Source organism: Microcaecilia unicolor, chromosome 9, assembly GCF_901765095.1.
Source record: "Microcaecilia unicolor chromosome 9, aMicUni1.1, whole genome shotgun sequence".
Lineage (NCBI taxonomy): Eukaryota > Metazoa > Chordata > Amphibia > Gymnophiona > Siphonopidae > Microcaecilia > Microcaecilia unicolor.
The window spans coordinates 2,399,549-2,427,310 of NC_044039.1; the positions used below are offsets into that span (position 1 = coordinate 2,399,549).

Consider the following 27,762-nt stretch of genomic DNA (forward strand, 5'->3'; position numbering starts at 1 on the left):
TTGTTGGGCAGACTGGATGGACCATGCAGGTCTTTTTCTGCCGTCATCTACTATGTTACTAAGTTACTGTTGAGATGGTTTATTTTTTTTGTTTTGTTACATTTGTACCCCGTGCTTTCCCACTCATGGCAGGCTCAATGTGGCTTACATGGGGCAATGGAGGGTTAAGTGACTTGCCCAGAGTCACAAGGAGCTGCCTGTGCCTGAAGTGGGAATCGAACTCAGTTCCTCAGTTCCATAACCCCAGTTGGTTATTACTAACTAGGTCTAATTGCGTAAAATGAGACCTGTGTTAAAACAGCATGAGTTAGTGGTAAAATAACCCGTCTTAACGGTAACCTACATTAATAACTGCACTCCGAAATGATGCAGATTGTGGAGTTACGTAAAATGTTTCAGTGTAAGTGGCATTTCTTTTTTGTGAATCTCCCTCGTGATCATTTCTTAACATGATTTCTTAAATGGTTGGCATCTTTCATTCAGGATTACTTTAAAGAAGGAACAATAAACTTTGAGGAGACAAAACAACTGCTCCATAAATTAAGCATCCCAATTGATTACACTCATGTGAAATACGTTTTCAAGGTGAGAAAATATACTTTGACTAATCAGAAGCAAATAATGACTTAATTTGTAGTACTGTATAGAGTTATCTTTATTTTTGTTGTGTTTTGTTGTGTTTTACTGAGCACTCTTTAGCACGTGTTAAACAACATTGCATATACTAAAATGAAAAGAAAAGCAAACAAAATATTGAAGCAACCATTTTCTGCCTGCGCATTCCTGGTAATACGATGCAGAAGAGAATTTGTATTGTCCATCACTCCTAAAGCATGTAGGAACAGAAGAATTTCAAGGCAGTGAGGGAACAGCAATTAAACTCTGGAATTCGTTGTCAGAGAATGTGGTAAAGGCGGTTAGCTTAGCGGAGTTTTAAAAAGGTTTGGACGGCTTCCTAAAGGAAAAGTCCATAGACCGTTATTAAATGGATTTGGGGAGAATCCACTATTTCTGGGATAAGCAGTATAAAATGTTTTGTACATTTTTGGGATCTTGCCGGGTATTTGTGACCTGGATTGGCCACTGTTGGAAACAGGATGCTGGGCTTGATGGACCTTTGGTCTTTCCCAGTATGGCAATACTTATGTACTTATGGTCGTCACACCAGTAGGATTCATAATACACTTGCACACTTTTGGAAATCTTCATTGGAACAATATTGCGTGACAACTGAATTTGTTTTCCAGTTCCTGCAGACTCTTTCTGTCACAGTGATCACCTCTTCTTTCATGTTTTTGCCTCTCTTTAAGAACATAAGAACAAAAGAATTGCCATACTGGGTCAGACCAATGGTCCATCTAGCCCAGTATCCTGTTTCCAACAGTGGCCAATCCAGGTCACTCTAGGTCACAAGTACAGATCTCTGCGGCACTCCACTGTTCACCCTCCTCCATTGAGCGAAATGGCCATTTAACCCTCTGTGTTTTGACCAATAACCAATTCCTAATCCACAACAGAACATTGCCTCCTATCCCATGACTCTTTAATTTTCTCTGGACTCTCTCATGAGGAACTCTGTCCAAATAGTCAAAGAAAAAAAAGGGGGGGGGGGAGGGGAAACAGAAACCACTCCACAGGTCATAACATCAAAGTAGCAAAAAGGATTAGCGCAAACCTCTTCAATGTCGCCTTCGGCACCTAACCACTATACCTCTATTCAAGAAATCTCGACTGCCCCAACTTGACATTTCATCCTTTAGATTGTAACCTCCTTCGAGCAGGGACTGTCTTTGTTAAACTGTACAGCGCTGCGTAACCCTAGTAGCGCTCTAGAAATGTTAAGTAGTAGTAGTAGTAGTACTTGGCTCACTTTCCCCCCTTAGTGTGAAGAGGTTCAGTCTTTGGTAACCAGAGCTGATACTGTGATGTCATAATGCCTCATTCCACCAATGTCTAAGAGCCAACCTCATCAGTGATGTCACAATGGCTCAACTGTCCTATACTTGCTATACTTGTCTTTGCTTAAAGCCCACCTCTTCAATGCTGCGTTCGGCACCTAACCCTTACCGTTCAGTGAATCCAGACTGCCCCAATTTGACTGCCCCTATCGGACCGACCGTTCACTTGTCTATTAGATTGTAAGCTCTTTGAGCAGGGACTGTCTCTCTTTGTTAAATTGTACAGCGCTGCGTAACCCTAGTAGCGCTCTAGAAATGTTAAGTAGTAGTAGTAGTAGTACTTGGCTCACTTTCCCCCCTTAGTGTGAAGAGGTTCAGTCTTTGGTAACCAGAGCTGAGCTTGTGATGTCATAATGCCTCATTCCACCAATGCCTAAGAGCCAACCTCATCAGTGATGTCACAATGGCTCGACTGTCCTGTACTTGGCCCCCCCTTAGTGTGAAGAGTTTCAGTCTCTGGTATCCAGAGCTGAGATTGTGATGTCATAATGCCTCATTCTACCAATGTCTAAGAGTCAACCTCATCAGTGATGTCACAATGGCTCAACTGTCCTATACTTGCTATACTTGTCTTTGCTTAAAGCCCACCTCTTCAATGCTGCGTTCGGCACCTAACCCTTACCGTTCAGTGAATCCAGACTGCCCCAATTTGACTGCCCCTATCGGACCGACCGTTCACTTGTCTATTAGATTGTAAGCTCTTTGAGCAGGGACTGTCTCTCTTTGTTAAATTGTACAGCGCTGCGTAACCCTAGTAGCGCTCTAGAAATGTTAAGTAGTAGTAGTAGTAGTACTTGGCTCACTTTCCCCCCTTAGTGTGAAGAGGTTCAGTCTTTGGTAACCAGAGCTGAGATTGTGATGTCATAATGCCTCATTCCACCAATGCCTAAGAGCCAACCTCATCAGTGATGTCACAATGGCTCAACTGTCCTATACTTGCTATACTTGTCTTTGCTTAAAGCCCACCTCTTCAATGCTGCGTTCGGCACCTAACCCTTACCGTTCAGTGAATCCAGACTGCCCCAATTTGACTGCCCCTATCGGACCGACCGTTCACTTGTCTATTAGATTCTAAGCTCTTTGAGCAGGGACTGTCTCTCTTTGTTAAATTGTACAGCGCTGCGTAACCCTAGTAGCGCTCTAGAAATGTTAAGTAGTAGTAGTAGTAGTACTTGGCTCACTTTCCCCCCTTAGTGTGAAGAGGTTCAGTCTTTGGTAACCAGAGCTGAGCTTGTGATGTCATAATGCCTCATTCCACCAATGCCTAAGAGCCAACCTCATCAGTGATGTCACAATGGCTCAACTGTCCTATACTTGCTATACTTGTCTTTGCTTAAAGCCCACCTCTTCAATGCTGCGTTCGGCACCTAACCCTTACTGTTCAGTGAATCCAGACTGCCCCAATTTGACTGCCCCTATCGGACCGACCGTTCACTTGTCTATTAGATTGTAAGCTCTTTGAGCAGGGACTGTCTCTCTTTGTTAAATTGTACAGCGCTGCGTAACCCTAGTAGCGCTCTAGAAATGTTAAGTAGTAGTAGTAGTAGTACTTGGCTCACTTTCCCCCCTTAGTGTGAAGAGGTTCAGTCTTTGGTAACCAGAGCTGATACTGTGATGTCATAATGCCTCATTCCACCAATGTCTAAGAGCCAACCTCATCAGTGATGTCACAATGGCTCAACTGTCCTATACTTGCTATACTTGTCTTTGCTTAAAGCCCACCTCTTCAATGCTGCGTTCGGCACCTAACCCTTACCGTTCAGTGAATCCAGACTGCCCCAATTTGACTGCCCCTATCGGACCGACCGTTCACTTGTCTATTAGATTGTAAGCTCTTTGAGCAGGCACTGTCTCTCTTTGTTAAACTGTACAGCGCTGCGTAACCCTAGTAGCGCTCTAGAAATGTTAAGTAGTAGTAGTAGTAATATCACAAACTTTAATATCACAAGCTTTATTCAGACTACTCAACTATAAATAATAAATTGTAAACAAAGGCATCAGATGGGTGGGCTATTGGATCTCTTATAGCTCAAAGCTATTCTAAATCCGAGCTCCTTTAGATTTCATAAACCACTTGCCTCCAAGCTTTGTAGTATAATAGAATTATACTTTTACTTTATACCTTTGAAGACAGTTTATAATTTATGAAACTGTTAAATTATATTGTAGGAATGGGGTTGGCCTGGAGTTCAAAATTCCCCTTTTAGAAGAATGTCTAAGTTATCAGAGATCAAGTTAGATTTTTGTTGCATTTTGTACAAAGTAGGCTGAGAAGAAAGAGGAAAGGTGGGGGAAGAGAGGTTGGTGGTTGGGAGGCGAGGATAGTGGAGGGCAGACTTATACGGTCTGTGCCAGAGCCGGTGTTGGGAGGCGGGAAATACTGCTGGGCAGACTTGTACGGTCTGTGCCAGAGCCGGTGATGGGAGGCGGGACTGGTGGTTGGGAGGCGGGGATAGTGCTGGGCAGACTTATACGGTCTGTGCCAGAGCCGGTGTTGGGAGGCGGGACTGGTGGTTGGGAGGCGGGAAATACTGCTGGGCAGACTTGTACGGTCTGTGCCAGAGCCGGTGATGGGAGGCGGGACTGGTGGTTGGGAGGCGGGGATAGTGCTGGGCAGACTTATACGGTCTGTGCCAGAGCCGGTGATGGGAGGCGGGACTGGTGGTTGGGAGGCGGGAAATACTGCTGGGCAGACTTGTACGGTCTGTGCCCTGAAAAAGGCAGGTACAAATCAAGGTAAGGTATACACATATGAGTTTATCTTGTTGGGCAGACTGGATGGACCATGCAGGTCTTTTTCTGCCGTCATCTACTATGTTACTATGAAAGTCCCTAGAAGCCAAAGCCTTAGCTGTTGGAACAATCAATGGAGGATGCAGGATGGTCTCCATAAGGCAGTGAGGTGCATAAACTTGCACGATAGGGAGAAACCCACTGATCACAGGTATTCATTGAGTACAGGTAACTTTCAAAGACTAATTCACTCTTGCATTGTACCCTTTTGTGTTCCCATCTCACCTTTCCTATTAGTAGTCAGTCGATAAGCAGAAATGTGGGAGTATCAACAAAGAAGGCTTCAAGTCAATTTATTATACCTTCACGGACAGAAAAGAAATTCTGGAATTATTTGGTCGATACTCCACAGACCAGAAAGTTCTCAGTGTGGCAGACTTGCTTGACTTTTACCAAAAAGACCAGTTTGAGCCTGAGATCACCTTACAGATCATCACGGATTTCATCACAAAGTATGAGCCAATTGAAGAAGGTAAGTTACACCAAAGCAGGAGGCAGAACAACTCCTGATGGAATCAAAATGTGTTAAGGTGTCAAGGGGCAGCAGAACGTTTTGGTCTCCATAATTCTCTAGGTCCAGGAATTAACCTCACATGAGGGAATCTTCATTATTAAACAAGTCTTATTCAAATAAAGGTTTAACTGTGTACAGTTTAGCCAAAAAGACAATTTAGAACATCATGGGTCAGACCAATGGTCCATCTAGCCCAGTATCTTGTTTTCCGAACAGTGGCCAAGGCAGGTCACAAGTACCTGGCAGAAACCCAAATTGTGGCAACACTTCATACTACAAATCCCGAGCACGCAGTTCACCTTGGAGATGCCTCTTCATGCTTGTAAAGTGGCATATTATCAAGGATAGCTAACTAGTTTTGAGGATCACAAATGGGGTCAACAAAGTTTGCAATTAATATGACTTATGCTAATGTAGTCAAAAATATTCAGTGCAGAGAGTCTGAATAGCAGCTCTCGTGGACTGGACTTGGCCATTCTTAGTTTAGTTCCTACATCTGTGGAAGTGTCTTTCCTCAGTGTCTTTCTATATTAGGCCAGCAAAGGGTCTGGCAGCCTAATGACGTGCATTGTTTTCATCAGGATTATGTTGTCTTTCATCCAAACAGGGTCTCAACAAATTTTGCTGTTATAGCACTTGAATATTTTCAGTATTGTGCCTTTCCACGAGCTTTGCATGCTTTTATGTACTGTTAAAACTGCCATGTGGATAAATGTTTTTCTTTTTTCATTATAAAACAATAATAATAATGGAATAAGTAATAATTTATATATGTGTAACACCTTTAATGCAAAAACAAGGCCAGTTTATTCTTAAGGCATCTGATTCTCTATTATAACAACAAAAACTACCTGTTAAAACACCCCGATGGGAAATCAAGGGGTCCTTTTTACAAAGGCAAGCTAGTGGTTTTAGTACATGCTAACAATTAGCATGTGTTAAATGCTAGAGATACCCAGGAACTTGTCCAAACCTTTTTTTAAACCCAGATACGCTAACCACTGTTGCCACATCCTCCGGCAACAAGATCTAGAGCTCAACTATTTGTTGAGCGAAAAAAAATGTCCTCCAATTTGTTTTAAAAGTATTTCCACGTAACTTCATTGAGTGTTTCCTAGTTTTTGTACTTTTTGAAAGAGTGAAAAATTGATTCACTTTTACCCATTCTACACCACTCAGGATTTTATAGACCTCAATTGTATCTCCCCTCAGCCACCTCTTTTCTAACCTGTTTAGCCTTTCGGATTTGACCTCCCCGCAATCAAAACTATTAGACATTCTCCTCACTATTGCTCAACGGCATATTTTGCAAAACTGGAAAAACGCACAGTTGCTGAATATTCATTTCTGGTGGAATACAGTCCTGTAGCATCAGAAGTTTGAGCTCGCCATGGCTGCGAAAAGTCGGATGATAGTATCTAAGAAAAACATTTGGTCTATTTTGGACAACTACCTCCAAACTATTCAGGCCACACCTTAAACCAGTACGAAGGACTTATTTGTTAAACACCTGGATGCTTTCCCCTCCTTTTTTCTCTTCTTTCCTTTCCCACCTGTTGTGTTTCTTGCTTCCTATGTTTTTCCATCATTGTTTTCCTGTTATTTGTATTCTTGGAAATTAATAAAATATTTGGAATTAGGAGTTCCATCCCCTTTATCATTTTGGTCACTCTTCTATGAATCTTTTCTAATTCCGCTATATCTTTTTTGAAATACGGTGATCAGAACTGAATGCAATACTCAAGATGAGGTCTCACCATGGAGTGATACAGAGGCATTATAATATTCTTGGTCTTATTTACCATCCCTTTCCTAATAATTCTTAGCATCCTGTTTTCATTTTTGTCCGCCACCGCCACCACCACACACTAGGCAGAAGATTTCAACATATTGTCTACAATGACACCTAGATCTTTTTCTTGGACTCCTAAGGTGGACCCTAGCATCAAGTAACTATGGTTTGGATTATTCTTCTCAATGTGCATCACTTTGCATTTGTCCACATTACATTTCATCTGCCATTTGGATGGCCAGTCTTTCCAGTTTCCTTAGGTCTCCCGGCAATTTTTCACAGTCCGCATGTGTTTTAACAACTTTGAATAGTTTTGTGTCTTCTGCAAATTTAATCACCTCACTTGTTGTTCCAGTTTCCTGATCATTTATAAATTGGTTAAATAGCACCAGTCCCGGGCCAGTACAGATCCCTGTGGCACTCCACTATTCACCCTCCTCCATTGAGAAAAATGGCCATTTAACCCTACCCTCTGTTTTCTATCTAATAATCAATTCCTAATCCACAACAGAACATACCCTCCTGTCACATAACTCTTTAATTTTCTCGGGAGTCTCTCATGAAGAACTTTGTGAAAAGCTTCCTGAAAATCTAGGTACATACTAGGTACATTACATCAACTGGCTCACCTTCATTGATATGTTTATTTATACTGTGGTGAAACGGGGGACCTTCATGCTTTGTGATTTGTAATGCTGCCCTATGACACTTTGAAGTTTACCTTCCCCAAAGAAAAGAGAAAAACCCCTGAGATGCTAATGTTTTGTGCCCTGATTGGCCCTGAAACCAAAGACATAGCCTAGAATGTGCTAGAACTCCTCAGTAAATAAGTACATAAGTATTGCCATACTAGGACAGACCGAAGGTCCATCAAGCCCAGCATCTTGTTTCCAACTTTGGCCAATCCAGGTCACAAGTATCTGGCAAGATCCCAAAACAGTACAATACATTTTATACTGCTTATTCTAGAAATAAGCAGTGGATTTTCCCCAAGTCTATTTTAATAATGGCCTATGGACTTTTCCTTTAGGAAGTCATCCAAACCTTTTTAAAACCCCGCTAAGCTACCCGCTTTCACTACATTCTCTGGCAACGAATTCCAGAGTTTAATTATATATTGAGTGAAGAAATATTTTCTCAGGTTCATTTTAAATTTGCTACTTTGTAGCTTCATTGTGTGCCCCCTAGTCCTAGTATTTTTGAAAAAGAGTAAACAAGCGATTCATGCTTACCCATTCCACTGCACTCATTATTTTATAGACCTCTATTATATCTCCTCTCAGCCATTTTTTTCTCCAAGCTGAAGAGCCCTAGCCGTTTTAGCCTTTCTTCATAGGGAAGTTGTCCCATCCCCTTTATCATTTTCGTTGCCCTTCTCTGTACCTTTTCTAATTCCACCACATCTTTTTTTGAGATGTGATGACCAGAATTGAACACAATATTCAAGGTGCGGTTGCACCATGGAGCGATACAAAGGCATTACAATGGTCTCAATTTTGTTTTCCATTCCTTTCCTAATAATACCTTTCTATTTGCTTTCTTAGTGTCCGCCGCACACTGAGCAGAGGGTTTCAACGTATCATCAACGATGATGCCTAGATCCCTTTCCTGGTTGGTGACTCCTAATGTGGAACGGGATCTAGGCATCATCATCTCAGAATGTGGAGGAAGTAGACCTCTGCACTGAGACCTTGTTGATTCCTGTGAGCAGTTTCTTTTCCTGGTCTCCCCAGCTACAACTTAAGTAGTAAAAAGTGTTCAGTTAGATTTAACATTAAATCCTTGCTATTTTACCTGTTCCTGTTGCTGTTTTGAAACTTTTACTGTTCTTTTTTTTTATATAATAAACCTATTTGTTTGTTAGCTCTGTTGTACTGACTAAGAATCCTGGCAGTTTGTGTTCTCAGCCTGTGGGTGTTTTCTAGGAACTATGGGACCTCTAGGATTGTGGCCACAGAAATCACCAGGGGATAACTTGAGGGTAGAAGAACTTGTCCAGAGACAAGCGGGATTCAGCAGTTTGGTGGAGGGTATGCCGGTGTAGGGGCACGTGCACAGGTGCAGGCAGGTCTGGGCAGTGCTGGGTGCCCAGGTGGGTGCTAGGGATAATGCTAAGGCGTTACATGACACATACCTTCAAATAAATGAAGCAATCTTTTGAGGCAAGACTTCCCATGGCTGAATCCATGCAGACTCTGCCCCATTAAACCATGTTTATCTACGTGTTCTGTAATTTTATTCTTTATAATAGTTTCCACTATTTTGCCTGGCATTGACGTCAGGCTTACCGGTCTGTAATTTCCCTGAGCACCACTGGAACACTAAAAAAAAAATCAAAATCACTGCTATGTGTAATAAAAGTGAGCCAAGTATAGGACAATCAAGACACTGTGACATCACTGATGAGGTTGGCTTTTAGGCATTGGTGGAATGAGACATTATGACATCACAATATCAGCTCTGGTTACCAGAAACTGAAACTCTTTACATTACGGTGGTGGTGGGGGGGGGGGGGGGTGAGGGGGGGAGTTACAAACATGAGTTACTGTTAAGGTGGGACACCTAGTTGCTAATAACCTGGGTTATCAATAAAATAGCAGGTCTTAACGGTAGCCCATGTTGATAACTCCCCAGCTCTCCAAGTCTCTTTAAAGGTTTTCCTACAAGCACCCTAGGAATTTCAGATTTGTCAAAAGATGAAATGACAAAGCAAAGTCAGCCTAACTCTGTTTTTATGAACTGGTGAACTCTACAGAATGAATGGTAATATATTAGCTGTTGGAGTACTTGGATTTGTTCTCACACCTCTGAGATGCTGTTATGGTTTATCTTTGTGGACTTAAATAAGGAAATGATAACACAGTTAATTATTTCTGGCATCCGCTGGATAACAAGGAGCACATGCAGATAAACGACTTACCCAGGGGTTGCAGAGAGAACCGTGTGCTTTGGATTTCTGTCACAACAAAATGATTTTCACCCCTGTATTTCCCTGTGCACCAGTGGATGCCTAGATATTTCAAACTCCAAATGTGTGTTAAAAGAGAAGAATGGATTCGGGGCTTTCTCAGCACATCAGACACACACCAACTGTTTCTTTTTCTTTTGGTTAGGTGGAGGGCGCGAAGCAGTGAGAAAATACTGAAAAGTATACGCAAGAGAGAAACTAATTATAGTGACTCTGTCACTCCAAATTGCCCAAATCCATTTCTTTATAGTCAGCTCTCTTTTCTCAGGGTACTTTTCATGACAATTTGCAGAACAGGGGTTCTCAGTCTAGTACTCGGGGGAAACACCTAGCCAGTCAAGTTTTCAGGATGCCCACAATGAATATGCATGAGATAGATTGCATGCAATGGAGGCTTTGTATGCAAATCTATCTCATGCATATTCGTTGTGGGTATCCTGAGAATTCCTGCTCTAGAAGGAGAATAACCAGTAGATTCGTCCACCAATTACTTTGATAAATGGTAAATTCTACGACAATGTGATCTAAAACTGAAAGAAAGGATCTCACCATAGCAACATCAAACAACTTTTTCAAGTAAGGTTTCTGATCCAGGCTTTCTCCCGTGAACTAAGGCCAAATGGATATTTAAGAATACACAGGACTAGAGATGGTTTTCAGATGCTCTGTTCTGGAGCCTACATCAGAAGTAATTCTCACCCTTTTCTTGAAGAATCTAGCAGACACTTATTGGTGCAAAGCATGAAGAAGTGTCTGGGAGATTTTTCAAGGTAAGGAATGATGCTATAAGTCTTTACCATAGAAGCTATTGGATCTGATATTGACCAAAGTGGAGAATTGTAGACTCGTAGCTTGTATGCCTTGGCTTGCCAAACTTGTAGAATTGGCCGATAATATTCAGTTTGAAGAATTTCTCTTTTGTATGGGGCAGGATGCTGTGGGGTGGGGGTGCGGGGAAAGGAGTGTAGATATGTGCAACCCCTTTTTTTTAGTATTGAATGGTCAGTGGAAGGGGCCCCGTAATTACTTGTCATTGGATATTCTGTACATTCTGATTTCAGCAATGTTTTTTTAATTCTTTCCTATGAAAAATCAATGACATCTATTGCAACCTCAAGAGACCTCACTGTATGTGACTCTGCCTATGTATGGTGCTTGCACATGAGTGGAACTGTGATCCTGGGAAAGGGGAGGGGGGCAATGCTTCACACTTACCTTGCCAGGGTGGCTCTGATGGATCTCTATGCCCTCAAGAAAGCATTGTGGGAGTGGGGGGGGGGGGGGGGGGCAGGTAGTAATGGTACCTGATCAGGAGCTCTGTCTCTGCACACTGAAATTTGGCTCCCTGCACAGAGAGTTGACTGTGCACACTGAGGAACGTTCTTCCATGTTCAGAGGTATATATGCACCTTTTGCACATAAAGGGAATGTTCTCCCATTGCCACGGATGTTTTCTCGATGCAGGGACCAGTACCGCCGTTGCACGATTTGCATAGTGTATTTCCGATTGGTGGATATGTTTATTTCCGAATGTCTATGACGTTTGCAGAACGTCCTCTTTCGAAACGATTTTTTTCTGTATTTTCAAATATCGAAAAACATCTAGCTCTTTCTTCCATTATGGACTTCAGTTTTTAGATGTTTTCCGATAAATGTTTATTTCATTATTTTAACATCATATCAAAAAAGCCTCTCTAAGTGAGCTTGGATTGCATGGTCAAGTTCTTAATTGGTTTGATGAGTTTCTGTGGAAAAGATCATATGAAGTATGGAAGGGGTCTTCTAACTCACTCTCATGGTGGTCTTCTTGTGGGGGTACCACAAGGTTTCCTACTTTCACCTTCTCTTTTTAATGTTTATTTGAAGGCTTTAAGCAGTATGTTGGTTCGTCCAGGAATTTCAATATTTTCTTATGCTGATGAATTTTATGTCCAAAGTATGGATGTTTTGAAGCAATTGAAAAATATTATTGCGTGTTGGATGTGTGGGCTTATGCTAATTTTTAAAAAAGGTTAGCAACAGAAATCAAACAAAATAAAAAGGTTAAAATGAAAGTGGTTAGGTATCGTGCGTATGATAAAATTCTAACTAAAAAACTCAAGTTGTCCTTAGGGGAAATACTTGAGGTAGAAAGTAAGTTGAGAGTTTTAGGGGTTATTTTGGTTTCTAGACTTACTTTTGAGTTTCAGGTGAATGCCTTAATAACAACGTTCCTTTTTAGATAGTGTCAACTGCGGGTGATTCACTCTGTATAAAGCCCTTACAATTTTAAATGCATAGTACAAGCAATTTTACTTCCCTATCTGGATTACTGTAATTCTCTTTGTTGTGAGATAACTACACAAGAGTTTGCAATTCTTGCAAAGTACGGCAGCGAGGCTGATCTTCTGATTAAGGAAGTATGAGAGAATCATTCTTTTGCCTGTAAAATTGCACTGGCTTCCTGTTAGGTCAAAGATTACATTTAAAATTGCCTGTATGGTTTATAAGTCAGTATATGGACTGAATACTTATGGATTGATGCATTATTTAAATGTTCAAAGTTCATTTATTTCGGCTCGGACCGTGGAATCCATCGGATAAAATGTTTGTCACAAGCAAATGTTAAACTACATTTGCTTATCAAGGGCCAAAAATATGGAGCCAGTTTCCACTTTGGCTAGAACAAATAAACTCTTATGATCTCTTTAGAAAAGCCTTAAAAATGTTTTTGTACATCTCCTCATATTGAGGATCTCTTTAATTGTAATCCACATAGAATCTATATGGAAATTTGCGTAATAGAAGAACCAATATAAGTACATAAGTAATGCCACACTGGGAAAAGACCAAGGGTCCATCAAGCCCAGCATCCTGTCCACGACAGCGGCCAATCCAGGCCAAGGGCACCTGGCAAGCTTCCCAAACGTACAAACATTCTATACATGTTATTCCTGGAATTGTGGATTTTTCCCAAATCCATTTAGTAGTGGTTTATGGACTTGTCCTTTAGGAAACCGTCCAACCCCTTTTTAAACTCTGCTAAGCTAACTGCCTTCACCACTTTCTCCGGCAATGAATTCCAGAGTTTAATTACACGTTGGGTGAAGAAACATTTTCTCCGATTTGTTTTAAATTTACTACACTGTAGTTTCATCGCATGCCCCCTAGTCCTAGTATTTTTGGAAAGTGTGAACAGACGTTTCACATCCACCTGTTCCACTCCACTCATTATTTTATATACCTCTATCATGTCTCCCCTCAGCTGTCTCTTCTCCAAGCTGTATAGCCCTAGCCTCCTTAGTCTTTCTTCATAGGGAAGTCGTCCCATCCCCGCTATCATTTTAGTCGCCCTTCGCTGCACCTTTTCCAATTCTACTATATCTTTCTTGAGATGCGGCGACCAGAATTGAACACAATACTCAAGGTGCGGTCGCACCATGGAGCGATACAACGGCATTATAACATCCTCACACCTGTTTTCCATACCTTTCCTAATAATACCCAACATTCTATTCGCTTTCTTAGCCGCAGCAGCACACTGAGCAGAAGGTTTCAGTGTGTTATCGACGACGACACCCAGATCCCTTTCTTGGTCCGTAACTCCTAACGTGGTGTAATATAGAAGAAGCTACAGTGAATTCTATATGGCTGACACCGATGACTGCTAAAGTGGGTGTGCAAGAAACTGAATAAACAAAGCATCTTCCAACCTTCATCGTGCCTGAATGAAAAGGTCTCAGAATTGACAGATGAGTGAGACTTTCACGGGGTTGTGAATTATGGACACTGGGCAGGAGCTCCAGACACTGGGAAAAGGAGAAGGAGTGAGAAGATAGAGGGATAGATAGAGGAGGGATATGATAGAGGTCTACAAAATCCTGAGTGGAGTAGAAACAGTAGAAAGTCTAGGGGACACTCCAAGAAGTTCTATAGTAGCACATTTAAATACATTGTAAAAAATATGGATCTTAAGAACATAAGAGTAGCCATACTGGGTCATACCAGTGATTCATCAACCCTAGTGCCCTCTTTCCAACAGTGGCCAAGTCAGGTCACATGTACCTGGTAGAATCCCAAATCACGGCAACATTCCATGCTACAAATCCCAGGGACAGTAGTGGCTTCCCCATGTCTATCTCAACAGACTATGGACTTTTTCTCCAGGAACTTGTTCAAACCTTTTTTAAACCCAGATACGCTAACTGCTGTTACCACATCCTCTGGCAAAGAGTTTCAGAGCTTAACTATTTGTTGAGTGAAAAAATATTTCCTCCTATTTGTCTTAAAAGTATTTTCATGTAACTTCCTTGAGTGTCCCCTAGTCTTTATATTTTTGGAACGAGTAAAAATTTGATTTACTTCTACTCGTTCTACACCACTCAGGATTTTGTAGACCTCAATCGTATCTCCCCTCATCTTTCTCTTTTCCAAGCTGAAGAGCCTTAACCTCTTTAGCCTTTCCTCATATGGGAGGAGTTCCATCCCCTTTTGGTCACTCTTCTTTGAACATTTTCTAATTCTACTATATGTTTTCTTGAGATACAGCGACCAGAACTGAACACAATTCTCAAGGTGCGGTCACACCATGGAGCAATATAAAGGCATTATAATATTTTCGGTCTTATTCACCATCCCTTTCCTAATAATTCCTAGCAACCTGTTTTCATTTTTGGCTGCTGCCGCACACTGGGCAAAAGATTTCAGCATATTATCTACAATGACACCTAGATCTTTTTCTTGAGTACTGACTTCTAGGGTAGACCCTAGCATCAGGTAACTATAATTCAGGTTATTCTTTCCAAAGTGCATCACCTTGCGTTTGTCCACATTAAATTTCATCTGCCAGAGGATTTGGCAACAAACCTTATCCTACCACAACATCACATTGTATTTGTTTACTCCGGAGTCTGCAAACAACTCTCCGGCACTATGTCAGCCACATTGAGCCTACAAATAGGTGGGAAAATGTGGGATACAAATGTAACAAATAAATAAAAAAATAGCTTGACAAGTTCCTGAAGGAAAAGTCCATAAACTACAATTAGGGCAGACATGGGGAAGCCACTGCTTATCCTTGGGATTGGTTGCACGGAAAATTGCTATTTTTTTGGGATTAGCTTGGGAAATTCATTATAAGCCATTCACTTATATCTGTAAAAAGCCTGCAGGTTTTGTTACATAAGCTTGAAGTAAAAGCTGGCATGGCTCAAACTTCTATGCAGTGGGAGTTCTCAAATATTTCATGATAATAAGGTGCCAGAGGACATGTGCCATGCAATGCATTAGAACTCAGGAATCTGCGTCCCCCCAGTTTCACTATATACTCTCGATGGATTCCCCACGGCCTGATCTCCAGGTGACTGAGTGAAAGCTGCAGCTTCACAACTCATTATGGTATTCATTATTCTTTAAAACAAAGTCAATAAATCAAACAGATCTTAAACACCACGAAGCTCGTTACGCGGAAGAGAGCTAAATGCAGTGAATGCGAAACCTCCAATGGTGAAATTAGTGGCAAAACAAGGGGGTTGTTTGTTTCCAGCTACTGTTGAGTCCTTGACAAAAGCAGTTGCCCAACGGCTTTCTTTTAAATGTTTCTTGACGGGAGGCAGACAGACAATAACCTGATATCAACGGATGGAAAATTGCTCAGTTCATCGGCTCTAAAACCAGCTGGGAATAGAAGTTTTGGCATGTGTTGTTATTGAATGATACCAAGGTCAATGACTGGACTTTTCATCTCTGTTCTACATTCATAGGACAAGACTGACCAGGGAGCCTTCTGTCACAACACTTTCCTGGTCTGCAGAATTCTTTAGGGCCTAGTTTACTAAGCTGCGTTATAGGCATGTCAACATTTTTAACGTGCATTAACCACGTACGTGCGTTAACTGTATAAGTACCTACAATATCCCTTTAGGCGCCTACATGGTTAGCGTGCATGCTAATTGTGGGTGAGTTAAAAATGCTAACACGCTTTAGTAAACAGGGCCCTTAGTTTTCTGACCTGCCAGTGCCATTCCCTGACACTGAGGAACTCATTATGCTTTCCCCTTTCAAGCATGTTCAGGCTATTCGCCCCAGAGGTGGCTGCACATACGTTACTGAAGTTCTAAATAGCAAAAGTTCTTGGATCCTATTTAAGTGACACTGACACATGTGCCAAATATGAATGTTGCAGTAATAATTTGCATCCTGAGTTCTATGACTCAAGAACAAGGCTGCCCATGGCCAAGAGTGCGCAGTAACTTGTTGGTCCTTGGGAGGCAGAAGAACATAGCCAGGAAACTCACCTCCTTGAAATGCTGTTGATCAAGCCAAGGCGTGAGGCGTGAGAGTAATGTTCTTAAGAATGACCAAGGCTAATCTGTCCTTAATTAAACAGAAGATGTGAAAATCTTAAGGACTGGAACCTTCAGCTCACTTGGACTATGTGCCAGTTCTTCCTCGCACACCGGAAAGACACTTTAAATACATGCATTGTGACAGCAGAGTGCGCAGGCTTCTGGAAGCGTTGACAAGTGCCACTCAGTGCTGGGTTCTGTGAGGGGTCTGTTGCTCGTTGCTGCTGTGTGTTGAGGCACTTCAAAAGCAGGAACTGGTGTGAACTTATAAAACCACTCTCACTGCGTACACTATAGTTTGTTGGAAGTGCTCGGACAGACTTTCATAATCACCTGTTTGCAATAGTCTTGCCTTTTGAATTTGTATTTATTTTATGTATTTATTAGGATTTATTTACTGTCTTTTTTTAACCTAAGGTGGTGTACAGCAAGAATAACCTGAACGTAGGTAATAAGCAATTATAGTAGTAAAAATATTCAAATAACAGTAACATAAACATTACGGCACAGTATTGCTATGTCAAGACAATGCACATTAAATCATCCTAACCAGCGTGTTTTTTCTAGCAAAAAAGGTGCCGGTACTCAAATGCCAGGCCACCTTTCAGGGGTGGGGTGATTACTGAGGGACCCACCCAGTGGTGTGCTGGAGCAGGCTCTCACAGGCTCTCGAGAGCCGTTTGTTAAGTTTTTAAGAATTTTGGGAGCCGGTTCTCCATGGCTACTTTAACAAATGGATCCCAAAATGTGGGCTTGGGCCCCTCCTGAATTCTCTTTTACTTTGCTGGTGAGAGAGAGCCCCCTGTTAACAATTTACCAGCACACCCCTGGACCCACCCCACAATAGCCAGGCCTCCTGCAATCAGTCACAGAACATATGGCAAGGCAGAATTGGTGTGTAGAGCCTGAGCTCTTTCATTAAAACTTGGGATCCATGGGTCAGTTTTAGCAGACAGTGGAAAAGGTGCCGGTACTCAGGATCAGGGATTTTTTTGAGGGGGTACTAACAGACATCATAGGGTGCAAGTGAGGATGGAACATATGGACAGATAAGATAAAGTGTCCAAGAAAACAAAGGGGCAGACGATCTGCAAACTCCAAAGTGGAAACTGTACAAAGCAGATCGTTGATAAACCAAAATATGTTTTATTAATATAGCAAAATTAAAATATGTATACAGAAACTCATATGCATATACATATCATAGCCCGACACAGGCCGTGTTTCGCCCTACTGGGCTGCTTCAGGGGCTAGAAAATAAGATAATAAATAATAAGTAATACGTCTTAACATCTAAATAAAAACGTAAGATAATGACATAAAAATTAATGAAGGCATTAGCTGTTCTCCTCAGTGCAGAGAGGTGAGGAGGAACCTCCAAAGCTTTTCCTGCTAGGAAGTTGGCTCCTGGTCTGAGACTGCCCTGGATCAGGATTTACTGGGTGGGGTAGGGGAGAAAAAAGGTGACCTGCAATTTATTGAAAAGGTGTTATAGGGCAAATGGCTATCTTTCTTCTGTTTCTTTGGACTCAATATAAATGTTTCAGCACAAATCCATTAAAAATTGTACCTTGTGCTTTGATGGGGGGAGTTGGTGCTTTATAGTCTTAACATTTCACTTTTCACGTTTATTTAATATACCGTAAACAGGGGGGTATCTATGCGGTTTACATCAAATGATAATAATTAGGAGGGAAAGGAAAATCACATAAGGAGGCCGTAGATAACAATGAAAATATAATAGCGACATGAAGGTAAGAAGTGTCGGAAGGGCAGAGGCACGAAGAATGTCAATATATGAAAACTTAGAAAGTTTCCTCAAAGAAACCCAGGGAATATTACAAGGTAGTAAGACACCACTTAACATTCATTGTTCCCTGCACCACTGCAATGATGGCTCCCTTGATAAGGAAGGGACCAACCCCCTTTCAGTTTCCCACATTGAATGGAGGTTGGTGCCTTCACAGGCAAGGGACCGATCATTGCTGAAGTGCAGTGACTAAATTCAGCTTGATGCGTGGATAGGTGTGTGGCTAGTTCCTCTGCACTTTTGCAGGCCATTAGTTGACTGTGTCGTGAGCAGTGCTCTTTTTCTAGCAAAAAAAGGTGCCAGGCCACACTTCAGGGGTGGGGTGATCACTGAGGGACCCACCCAACAATAGCCAGACTCCCTGCAACCAGTCGTAGAATCTGTGACGAGGCAGAATTGTCGTGTAGAGCCTGAGCTCTTTCATTAAACCTTGGGGACCATGGGTCAGTTTTAGCAGACAATGGAAAAGGTGCGGGAAAAACATTCAACTTTATTGAACAGGTGCCATGTAGACGCTCGGTTATGCAATTTCCCCACACGAGCCACAGTAATGGTAAAATCTTCGCCTGGTTAGTAAGTGTTGCACAAGCTTTGTTTTCTTTCTTTGTAGAGGTGGGAATAAAAGCTATTGTTACTCAAACCACGTCACAAAGACTTCAATATCTCTTTGTCTCTCTTTTAATGTTTCCAGCCAGGAGTAATAACACAATGACTTACGAAGGGTTTATAAGAATGATGAACTCCCAAGAAAACTTCGTCTTTCGGAAGGATCAGAGGCGGATTTACCAGGACATGAACTTTCCCCTTTGTGACTATTTCATTTCCTCTTCCCATAACACCTACTTGATTGATGATCAGCTGATAGGACAGAGTCACCTCTGGGGCTATGGAAGGTATTCATGTCTGTTTTCTTTATGCTAAATAATTCTTTATTCAGCATTGCTGCACTGCTGCACTAATACTGTCACTTGAGGGATTATTCTGGTCTGGGCTGCTTTGCAGAAAGTGATGAGTGCCAATGTCTCTTTCAGAATTCGGGGGCCATTGCATTAAAGAGCACAGCTTAGCTTGGTTTTTGTATCAAATTTTGTGGATTACTGTGAGCGCCTATGTTAAAACAAGTTTTGCACATATGTACATAAGTACAATCCAGGTCACAAGTACCTGGCAGAAACCCAAATAGTAGCAACATTCCATGTAGAACCCCGAAGTGTAGCAAGATTCCATTCAGAATCCCAAGTACATAAGTACATAAGTGTTGCCATACTGGGACAGACCAAAGGTCCATCCAGCCCAGCATCCTGTTTCCAACAGTGGCCAATCCAGGTCACAAGTACCTGGCAAGATCCCAAAACAGTACAATACATTTTATGCTGCTTATTCTAGCTATAAGAAGTGGATGTTCCACAAGTCCATTTTAATTATGGTCTATGGACTTTTCCTTTAGGAAGCCATCCAAACTTTTTTTAAACCCCGCTAAGCTAACTGCTTTTACTACATTCTCTGGCAATGAATTCCAGAGCTTAATTACAAGTTGAGTGAAGAAAAACTTTCTCCAATTTGTTTTAAATTTACTACTTTGTGGCTTCATTTCGTGCCCCCTAGTCCTAGTATTTTTGGAAAGAGTAAACAAACGATCCATGATCAAACTGTGCCAAAGACTCGTGCTGAGATCAGCGCACAGATCACTTAAATTCCCTGGTAACGAAGGCAGAGAAAGTGCTCCGCAGGTCCTAAGGCGGTTCCATGGTTTCTAAAACTGAGGCTTTAATGGCAGGTCTGAGGAGGAGGAGGAGGAGGAGGAGGAGGAAAAGGTTAGCTTTTTCTTCTACACTTGGTGTTAATGATGATTTAATGAGTGTTTCATCTTTTTATGGTCAACATTCAGGACCTGATGAGGTGCTGAAGGGGAGGAGTGCTGGAACAGAGTAAAGTGCTACAGTGTTGAGAAATGCACAGAATTATATTAATGTTTCTGTGCAACATTCCAGCACATGCAACTCCAAACATGCCGATAAATATTGTTGCTATTGAAAATATTAGATTGGTGTTCAGAGTTGCAAGTATATAAAAATTCTATTTATGTTTATTTAATGTCTTGTATACCGCTCTTAAAGTGGTATACATATTTTACCATCCCTAGAGGGCTCACACCTGAGGCAATGGAGGCTTGGACATTTTTTTTCCAGCCAGCCCTTTTGTCCAGGTTTCTGGGATGGTTGGCTGATGGGTTGGTAGGTAGGCATGCAAGCGTGTGGATGGATGGGCTTGCCTTCTCCCCCTTCCCATCCTACCGTAGCGTACCCTGGTGGTCTACTGGCCTCTTCAGTGCTTCTTAAAAATGGCTGCCGAGACTTCTAGTGGAGGCCTTGTGAGACTTTGCGGAAGTCTTGCAAGACCATCGCATGAAGTCTCAGCAGCCATTTTAAAGAAGCAGTGGCAACGGGGTAGTCAGCAGCAATGGGCAGAAAAGAGTGTGGTTCTTTCCTGCCCTGAAGAGGCAACTAGACCACCAGGACTGCAAGGTAGGCCTGGGAGGGGATGGGAAGGGAGGGAGAGAAGGGGGCAGCTGCTTGTGGATGGGAGGGAAGAGAGAGGAGAGGGGGACATGCTGTACATGGAGGGGAGGGGAGGGAAGAGAAAAAGAGGAAATGCAGCACATGGATAGAAGGGGATGGAGAGCTGCTCATGGTTGTTTGCTTTTTTTGGAAACATACGTCTTTTATAATTTTGTATTTAGACTATGGAAGAAAATGCATTTGCTACTTTTACCAGTATTTTCTGTGCTTATAGAATCTGGCTTTCTTGGGGGATCAAGGTGACTGTGTGGATGGGGCGGGGCCAGGGGTGGGGTTAGGGCAGATGTACACGACTTCCATGCATATGTGAACACGTGTGCACTGAGCCTGGCTGCGCACTATTCTGAAAGTCTACCTATATCTTACCTCACAGGTGGGCAAACACATATGCATGTAACCTATAGAATACTAGAAGTATCCCCAGAGTCTCAGTGTATGTTTACACAAGCTGTATGGCTGCTGCTAAATTCATACCTGCACATATACTAGTGTTCTATGAAGGAAAGAGGCTCCCTGTAGGCACAGCTCCCTTCCTTCGGAGAATAGCTCTCTATAATTGGACAGAGGTGTGTCCTCAGTAGACCACAGCTTCCCAACTGCTGTCCTACAAAGACACCTAACTGGTCTGCCAAGGATTTGCATAAGTTCAGAGATCAGGATATGAGGAGAAGAGACGAATAATTCTTACAGCAGCTGCTGAGAACCTTCATGCTATGTTGTAGTGCTTTTTTCACTATTAAAGGGTTCAAATGCCACTGCTGCTCCTTGTGACTTTAGACGTCACTTAACCCTTGATTGCCTCCAATACAACCTTAGGTAATGAGCCCTCTGGGGATGGAGAAAATACAAACTGTGCCTGAATGCAGCTTGCCCTGAGCTACATTTTAAAAACAAACCTCATACATATTTCTTGTGGTAATTATGGAAACCACAGTGTTGTGAGCCATCGTTCCGTGCCATATGATATGAAAGAACTAGATTTCCAGTCATTTCCCTTTGGTATCTATATCTGTAGTGCTTTTTTCACTACTACAGCAATTTGTTCTTGATACATAGTTGTACTTTTTTCACAGTGAAATCAGTTTCCTCATGGTATGTGGCACTGTTCTTTTCACTATGAAACCAGTTTCTTCTCAGTGTGTGGTTGTACTTTTTTTTTTTTTTACTCTGAAACCAATTTTCTCTCAGTATGTTGTATTGCTTTTTTTCTGATACTTACTTGTGCTTTTCACTATGAAACTAATTTCATCTTGATATGTTGTACTGATCTTTTCACTATCAAACCAGTTTATTCTTGATATTGTAATGTTTTTTCACTATTAGATCAATTTCCTCTTGGTATATTGTAATGCTTTATTCACCATTACGCTAATTCCATCTTGGAATGTTTTCACTATTAAACTGATGTTCTCTTGCTATGTTGTAGTGCTTTATTCACTATTAAACCAATTTCATCTTGGTATGTTGTACTGATCTTTTCACTATCAAACCAGTTTATTCTTGATATTGTAATGTTTTTTCACTATTAGATCAATTTCCTCTTGTTATATTGTAATGCTTTATTCACCATTACGCTAATTCCATCTTGGAATGTTTCCACTAATAAACTGATTTCCTCTTGGTATGTTCCAGTGCTCTTTTCAAAGGATGCCGTTGCTTAGAAATTGATTGTTGGGATGGACCAGAGGAGGAACCAATTGTCTACCATGGCTACACGTTAACCAGCAAACTTCTCTTTAAGACGGTTATTGAAGTGATTGAAAAATATGCATTTGTGGTATGTATATAAAGCAATAACAAATCTGAAGAAGGTATTGAGAAATTCCTTAAAACAGTGGTTCCCAAACCTGTCCTGGGGGGATCCCAGCCAGTCAGGTTTCCAGGATACCCACAATGAATATTCATGAGTTAGATTTGCATGCACTGTGTCTACTGCATGCAAACCTAACTCAGGAATATTCAAAAGAAGTTGAATTTGGAATAAGCTAAATTCTAATCAGAGAACATAATCATGTCTCCCATTCCTCTGCTCTGTCTCTCATTCTATGATGTCTCTCTTTCCTCTGTTCCTTGTCTCCGATCCACCTGTTCTCTCTCCATGGTATCTCTGGTTCTTCTGAGCCTTATCGCCCATCCAGCTATTTTCTTCCTAGGGTGTCTCTCATTTACCTCATTTTTTAGAGTGTCTCCCATTCACTAGAGGTGTCTCTCATTTACCTTGTTTTCCAGAGTGTCTCCCATCCAGAAGTTCTCTTCCAAGGGTGTCCATCATTTTTTCTCTCTTTCCTCTGCTCTGTGGTTCTCATCTACCTATTCTTCCCCATCAAGTGTCTCTTTCCTCTATCCCAGGTTCTCCTCCTCCAATCCCTTTCCCCATTCTTTATTGCACACTACATGTATTAACCCTTTCTGCTCTGGGAGTTTCATATACATGGTCCATCATTTCTGTCTCATATCCCGTCTATGTCTACTTAGTACTGGAGCATCTTAATCTTTAGGGATCTGCATCCTGATTATTCCATGAGACTAACTAGTGCTGGTCCCTCGAGAACAAGAATCGGTGGCTTGGTGTTACCACGATGGATAAACTTGGTTAAACTCTGGTTCCATTTTCTGTTTCTGGCTTGAACAGACAAACTGGCATCATATGGGCCCAAACATGGACAGGTTTTCATGCATAGGTTCTATTCTCACTTTATTGGTATGTGGCTGGGGTTTAAGGAAGCCCTTAAGCCAACCCCCCTTGCTTTTGCTTTCTGTTAGGGACAACAGACCTGAACTTGATGAACTGTGTTGTGTCCAGGGTACGTCACCATCCTACTAATCTCCTATTGATCTCTTTTTACTTTGTTTTCTGCATGGGATGCAAGCATGCTTTCTGCCTGCTACCAATACACTAGAAAAACCTCATCTAAAGCCGATGACCTGGCTCCAGAATCCGTGTAAGAAATTGTGCACCACTGCCCACGTGCATTAGTTTTCATCGGGGATATAGAATAGATTTTCTAGCTAAAGTGTCTCTGTGCTTCTGACAGAATAAGTATGTCTAATTCTCTTTTGCTCTGTTTTCAATCATAAGTAGCATCACTGCAGTGTTTTGATTACAACTGATGTTACCCAAATGATTCTTCTAATACCTAATGACTTTTTTCTTCTGTAATTGCATATCTAGGTCTCGGATTACCCTGTGGTACTGTCTTTGGAAAATCACTGCTCTCCTAAGCAGCAGCAAGTCATGGCACAATACTTAACAACTATTTTGGGTGACAAATTGTTAACCTCCACCCTCAGCAACCCATTCTCTGGAGTTCTGCCTTCCCCAGAGGTAACCAGGCTATATATTGCTTCTTGGGAAATGTAAGTTGGTTTTCAGTTTGTAGTCATTGCTTGAGATTTCACGCCGGTTTAACAGAACCCATTATAAGTACAAAGATTTACAATCTACTTTGGGAAAAGCAGCACCCACATCCACAAGGGGCTCCACTGTACTGTAGCCACTAGACTACTACTACTACAAGTGCTACTAAGGTTACGCAGCGCTGCACAGTTTAACAAAGAAGGACAGTCCCTGCTCAAAGGAGCTTACAATCTAATGGACAACATGAGCAGACATCCAATTGGGTAAGTCTAGAAAAGCAGCACCCACATCCACAAGGGGGGCTCCACTGTGACAAAACAAACTCCAGGCTTGGGTTGCTTCCAAGTGAACTGGTGTAAATGTCTGTCCTAAATACTGGTAACAATGCACTTAATTTATTATTCTATTCTTATGTGCATAAATTTATTCCGTGCTCCCTGCCCAGAGTGCACCCATGTGCATTAAAATCCGTGTTATTTAAGATGTGCATTTTTAGACAATAGTGCATAGGCATGTGTGAAGATAGCTGCATATATGCTAATGTTCTGAACGTTTATGCATGCGACCTGGTGCAGGAATGTCAGTGTGCATTTTATAGAATTACCCCCAGGATAATATGATACCCACGCTCTCCAGTCTGAAGCAATCTCGTGCCATTTTCCCGATGAATGGTGGCCAGGCATAGTCTGGATCTGATATGCTGCTCTTCTAGACTAAGCATAGCTGCTTGGTATAATATAATTATCTAGTAGTTTAGGATCTGTGCCTGGTGGTATGTTTGCTCCAGATTTTCAAATCTGATTTTTTAAAGACCTGTCTCTACTGCTATCAACTGGTGTGGTCATTTTGATGGGAGACTGGATAGGCTATATGGTCTTTTATCTGCCTACATTTTTCTCTGTCACTCCCTTAGAGATCCTATGTAGCTGTCCCAAGCTCTCTTGAATTCAGATATTGTTCTCGTTGCCACCACTTGCACCAGGAGGCCATTCCATGAATTCACCACCCTTCCCGTGGCAAAGTAATTCCTCTGGGTACTTCTGAGTCTTTGCCCTTCATTCCAGAGCTTCCTTTCAATTGAAAGAGACTCTTTTTCTATGCACAGGCCAGACTTTAGATTTATTATCCAAATGTTTGGATACTGGTCAGGCAGATAGTAGATTTTGGCAAATGTTTAAGTGCAGGTCCTGGGAAAACTGAACGGACAGGTAGGTAGGTAGACTTTTGCTCTTTTGAAATGCCTATGGATTTAAAAATTGACAGAAAATCTCATTTATTAGTGGAGACTTCCAACTCAGAGATCAAAAGTGGGGTTGAGATTTTGAGAAATGTGGACTAGGAATTGTCCTTGATTGGCAAGTGAGATGTAGAAGGTAATGATGAATTTGGAGGCAGCACTCAGCTGCGAAGGTGTGTCCTTTATCCGACTCCTGTGTATCTAATAGCCATCCATCTTTTCAGTGTGCTGGAGAATGATAAGGATGCAGTGAAGAAGAGGTTTCAGCAGTATGTTCTGGAAATAACTTTTAGACAAGATGGAACAGCCATAGATTTTGATCCTCTGGTTAACGAGTGAAGATCAATTGATGCTGGGAATGCAGATGAGGCCTGGAATCTGCTCAATATGTGTTTTGCATGCACACACTGTGGCCTCATTTCAGCAGACCCTAAGGGGCGCTTTTACTATGCTGCACTATGACTAGCTCAGGGGTTTCCCATGTGCTGAGGCCACTTTTAGCATAGCTGTAAAATGGCTGCATTTTCCCTTTTTGCAATAATGACCATGCACTAATTGTCCCATTTGCACAGGAGCCCTCGGGGCACACTTAGTCCCATCAGGTTTTCAGGATATCCACAATGAATATGCATGAGATAGATCTGCATGTACTGTTTCAATTGTATGCAGATCTAGCTCATGAATATTCATTGTGGATATCCTGAAAACTTGATGGGACTAGGCATGCCTCGAGCAGGGCCACCGAGAGGGGGGGGGGGGGCAGGGGGGACAAAATTCCCCAGGCCCGGGCCTCCAAGGGGGGGTCTGGTGCCAGGATCTCTCTCCTTCTCCTGCTCCCAGGCCGCCGGCACCACAGTCACTGGTCTCACCTGCCCGCCTTCGGCTCCATCGACAGCCCCCCTCCGTCTGCCACCCTGCCCCCTGCATTCAATTCACCTCTGTGTGAAAGCGGCAGATTGCCTTCCTTCCTCACTGTGTCCCGCCCTCGTCTGATGTAACTTCCTGTTTCCGCGAGGGCGGGGCACAGTGAGGGAGAGCCCGAAGGAAGGCGATCTGTCGCTTACACACAGAGGTGAGGTGCTGCCAATTTGAATGCAGGGGGCCCGGTGGCAGACGGAGGGGGGCTGTCGATGGGGCCGGGGTTGGGCAGATGGAGATTGGGGACTGCGGCGGGGGCCCTGGGGGCGGCCTTGCCCTGGGTCCGGATCAGTCTCTCGGCGTGGGACTGAATCCATATTGCATCAGGACAGATGGAATATTTTGACTTAATAAGGTCTTAACTTCAGTGACCAAATGTCACCAGCAGGACATTAATTGTGATGCAACTATAGATTCTATTAATTTAGTGAGCCAAGGGATACTAGTAACAGGACAAAAGTTAGATGAACCATTTGATTTTGGAATTGGAGTTAGAACTATTTTCCCAAGTTCCTCAGGGAAATTACCTCCCCCTAAGTAATGTGAGCGGAGGAGTAGTCTAGTGGTTAGTGCAGTGGACTTTGATCCTGGGGAACTGTATTGGGCAATCAAGCCATTGTGACATCACTGCAGTTCCTTGTGACCCTGGGAAAGTCACTTAACCCTCCATTGCCCCTGGTACAAAATAAGTACCTGTATATATGTAAACCGCTTTGAATGTAGATGCAAAAACCTCAGAAAGGCAGTGTATCAAGTCCCATTTCCCTTTCCCCCTTTCCCTTATGACATCACAATATCAGAAGTGAGCCAAGTATTGGGCAATCAAGCCATTGTGACATCACTGATGAGGTTGGCTCTTATTGGTGGAATGAGTGGAGGAGTAGCCTAGTGGTTAGTGCAGTGGACTTTGATCCTGGGGAATGTATTGGGCAATCAAGCCATTCTGACATCACTGATGAGGTTGGCTCTTATTGGTGGAATGAGTGGAGGAGTAGCCTAGTGGTTAGTGCAGTGGACTTTGATCCTAGGGAACTGAGTTGGATTCCCACTGCAGCTCCTTGTGACTCTGGGCAAGTCACTTAACCCTATATTGACCCTGGTACAAAATAAGTACCTGAATATATGTAAACCGCTTTGAATGTAGTTGCAAAAAAAAAAAAAAAAAAACCTCAGAAAGGCAGTGTATCAAGTCCTATTTCCCATTTGTTAATAATGTTATCCATTTTTTTAATGATTCTTCTAATTTTTACCAGTTCAGGATTGTATGTTACTACATGGGAGACTGTATCTGATATTTTCTTTCCTTTGCACTGAAATCGGTTTTCCCTGGGTTTTTTAAAGGGAAGAGGCAGTCTTCTTGGAGATTACTTTGAGGTTGTAGGTTTGAAGGATTCAACCAGGATTTTGAGGTGTTTAATTCTGTTTCTTAGGTCAGAGCGTATATGAAGGTTTTGGGCGGCTTGGCTGTGTACAATAGACATTTTTGTATGTGAAGGGTGGAAGCTGGAA

General features: G+C 42.2%; 1 protein-coding gene across 1 annotated transcript in view; it reads left to right on the forward strand.

Annotated features, from left to right (window-relative positions):
- The window catches only part of PLCZ1 (phospholipase C zeta 1), a 99,551-nt gene that overhangs the window by 47,521 nt on the left and 24,268 nt on the right, over nucleotides 1-27,762 (forward strand). Inside the window, 5 exon segments of the mRNA XM_030214816.1 lie at nucleotides 484-585; nucleotides 4,989-5,223; nucleotides 18,853-19,054; nucleotides 22,373-22,517; nucleotides 23,913-24,065. Coding sequence (XP_030070676.1) covers nucleotides 484-585; nucleotides 4,989-5,223; nucleotides 18,853-19,054; nucleotides 22,373-22,517; nucleotides 23,913-24,065 — 837 coding nt within the window.